This window comes from Berghia stephanieae, chromosome 3 (assembly GCF_034508935.2).
Source record: "Berghia stephanieae isolate SIO BIC M18660-M18661 chromosome 3, UCSD_Bste_1.3, whole genome shotgun sequence".
NCBI lineage: Eukaryota > Metazoa > Mollusca > Gastropoda > Nudibranchia > Aeolidiidae > Berghia > Berghia stephanieae.
Window position 1 is genome coordinate 23,707,333 of NC_088362.1, and position 3,414 is coordinate 23,710,746.

The 3,414-nt window shown below is 34.9% G+C and overlaps 1 protein-coding gene across 3 annotated transcripts in view; it reads right to left on the reverse strand.

The window, feature by feature from the left end:
* Positions 1 to 1,841: 1,841 nt before the first annotated feature.
* The window catches only part of LOC144967387 (cysteine proteinase 1-like), a 13,389-nt gene continuing 11,816 nt past the window's right edge, over positions 1,842 to 3,414 (reverse strand). For 2 of the 3 annotated variants that reach the window (XM_078904522.1, XM_078904520.1), the window contains one exon: positions 1,842 to 2,693. In XM_078904522.1, coding sequence (XP_078760648.1) covers positions 2,433 to 2,693 — 261 coding nt within the window. In that variant the 3' untranslated portion in view covers positions 1,842 to 2,432. The remainder of the gene's footprint in view (positions 2,694 to 3,414) is intronic. The other variant, XM_078904521.1, reaches the window with a different exon arrangement.

The following is a 3,414-nucleotide window of genomic DNA, read 5'->3' on the forward strand; positions in this document are numbered from 1 at the left end:
AACAAACTATTGAAAAGATTTGCAGGAATAGAAACATCACCATGCAAATTTACTTTACAAGTATGTAAGTTGTTTTTTTTCTTTCTTTTATATTTACACATGTAGCATGTGTAAGTCATTTTCGTCTGGCACCACTTTATACTGTAAGCATGCCACGCCGCTGCAAACCACCATGATAATCTCAACACCAAAACATCACAAGAAGTTGGAAACAGCACACAATTATAAATAATAGTAACAACGATAACGATTTCACTTCCCGAAGATTTCCCAAAAGTAAAAGGCATGCAACATATCTGTAAGAGTCGACGTGCACTTATTTACAGGTCTGATAACCCATTTCCTTATGGGGGTTCATTGTTGTCATGGAAATCTATTTTTTTTTTAAAATGACGCAAAATATCGTCCATTACTACAATGTTAAACTAGGCCCATAAGTGGGTTCGGATGTCAGACCTGCATCTATGTACACATCTGTAGGCGTCCATAGTAATTCAAATAATGTATATATATATATATATATATATATATATATATATATATATATATATATATATATATATATATATAATATATATATATATATATAATATATCCGATATATAATATTACAAGTGATCCGATCAAAATACTGCATGCCTACTAGATCCGCACACAATCTGTGAGTATTTATAACTATATTTCGACACACTGATAAGGGAATTGCATCACGACACTTGATCTCATACGAATTTTTGTTTTCAATCGCCTGGTTAAAAATAACGAGTGAAGCTAAGCATATGTGGGGCTGATTGATTTTTTTTCATTGCTCCCTGAGCACCTTTGAGTGAAGGAAGTATGTGCTTTATAAAATGCTTCATTATTATTGCTTTGGGTGACAGGCGAGTACTTAATAAGATTGCTGCTGCTAGAGAGGATCGTCGAGCGCCCGTGGATCGTCTAGCCTTCATCTTTTAAAAACCTTTATTGCATTAGGTATTACGCATTTCTATGCCAAATAATTCAAGTTTTTTTTTTAGCGTGATATGTAATGAATTGGGTGCCACAGTGTCGGGGTACGAACCACGTTCAGCATAATATTTGCTGATGTACAGCACATAGAGCAAGATCTATGTTATATATCCAGTTTCCTTGAGCGAATATTTGCTCTCACCTCGTTTTAAACATATTCTCCTAAAACGTTGTATCCGTCCAACGAAACAACGTTGTAGGAGACTATATAATATATAAACTATGAATTAATAGTACAGAAAGGGGAAAAAAAAATAATTCAAGTGTGACTTTTTTTTTCAAATTCTACAATGTTGTTTCAAATAAGAACATTATTTCAAACATTCGCTATATTGAGTTTTTATATAGTGCATCTCCAACAAACGTGCTTAAAGTGCTGTTACACAGAGTCCCGAGCCAACAGCAACACGTAACATGTAGAACGAGCCATGACGCTTGTTAGACGATATTAATTTTTTTTCTGACAGAGACAACGCTGTTAACGGCCAGGTATTCATTTGACACCTGAGAGAATGTGATTAACGAGCCTTTTCCAAGGTCTCAACTATGCACTGAGGGAGGCTCGAACCCAGGACCTCCCGATCAGAAAGCGAGTGTCATACCACAATATCACATAGCCGCACGTATCTTCATATATATATATATATATATATATATATATATATATATATATATATATATATATAAGAGAAGACGGCGAATGTGCTTGAAACAATATTGTAGAAGTTTAACAAAATTGCTCTTTAATTGTTTTATAAGTCTCACTTCTACTGAAAACTGTAACCAGACATATACAAAGACATGAATAAAACAAGCGGACAAGACTGAACTCGTTAAACAATAAACTGACATGTTTCTTCCATTTTCATCATATTTTCAAATCAATTTGTTTGTTAAAACATTTTGGTGTCGCAAAGTTTTCACATCACTTATTCTAATGTTCTAATTGGGGTGGACCGGGGCACTAATATTATGTGTGCTGAATCGTCAAAACCGGTCGGATGTCGCAAGAGCTAGTTTGCGATTCGAGGTGAAAAGTCGTTAGATCTTTGTTTTTTCACTTCATCTTTTCTATATTATTCATTTAATTACATTCCCACGAAAGGATTTTACAAGTTGAAGTTTATAGATAATTAAAATTTTTTTCTAAGCAGCTCTTTTGAAGCGTAATATAAATATGTATGTCTTGTCTTTAAAAGCGATTTTCTCGGTTTTTTAAATTTCTAACCCTCTCCCATCAAATGCAAATAACTTCAGTCCTAATTAACAAAACTAGAAATTTCAAACTGCGTTTTGCCTAAAATCAGTGCCTCTACTGAAATCTGAAATAATATGGGATTCGAATTTTCCGACATCCGACAGGATTTGCCAGATCATCACACAAAATAATGCACATCGAAGTGTACCAATCTAATGCATCTCTATTCCAAAACAGCTGACGAAACATCCGAGCCGATACCACATGCGTTGATGCCTTTCTTTATCCTCATGAATCCCATTTCCCCCCATCTGGTTCCCCACGAGTTCTTAGCGACCCAATGGGGGTCAGCAGAAACACTGTCGTATCCCACTAGCAAGACTGCGTGGTTCAGTTGGTTTGGATTGCACAGCATCGGAGACAGAATTCCTCCTTGGTAAAATTGCATGTCGCTTGCATCAATACCAGCGGCCAGAGGACCGATCTGTAGATTTTACAACACGGATTAAAATGATTAAAAAGATTATGCTGCTGCTGCTGCTAGATAGATAGATAGATAGATAGATAGATAGATAGATAGATAGATAGACAGACAAATAAATACATCGATGGATAGGTAGATAGATAAAAAGCTAAATGTAATCTAATCTTTTTGAAAAAAATCGGGTTGGGGATCTACATTGTTCCGTACAGCCAGTATTACATTTTATCATCGACCATACTATTATTGGCAAATCATTAAAAAAAATAATTAATAAAACTATTTTTCACCGATTGCTCTATGAGTAACTTCCAAACCTTTTTTAAATCAAGGGCAATTCCATTGGCCGTTGATTCATATGGTTATTTAGAATATCTGATAGGGCGTAACTATGAGTCCTTAATTTGATCTTTGGGCTTCTGATTTGTAAAAAATTGGCCATTTATGGCTCAAAAGATTTTTCAATCTATTTGAATTTTGAATTTTAAAAAATTGTCTCTTTTGTTTAGACACATTCGTTCTTCATACGTGGCTTATGATATTATATGTTTTGATTTGTTTTAATCATGATGTTCACAACAGATCGGGATTTCCGTCTCTTAAAAAAAAAAGTGAGCTTTTATAAGGCGCAATATTCACTACACGTGCACAAAGCGCTTTACAAGGGATCCCTGGCCAACAGCAGCACTTAACATGTAGGACGGGACATGACGCCTGTTAAGTC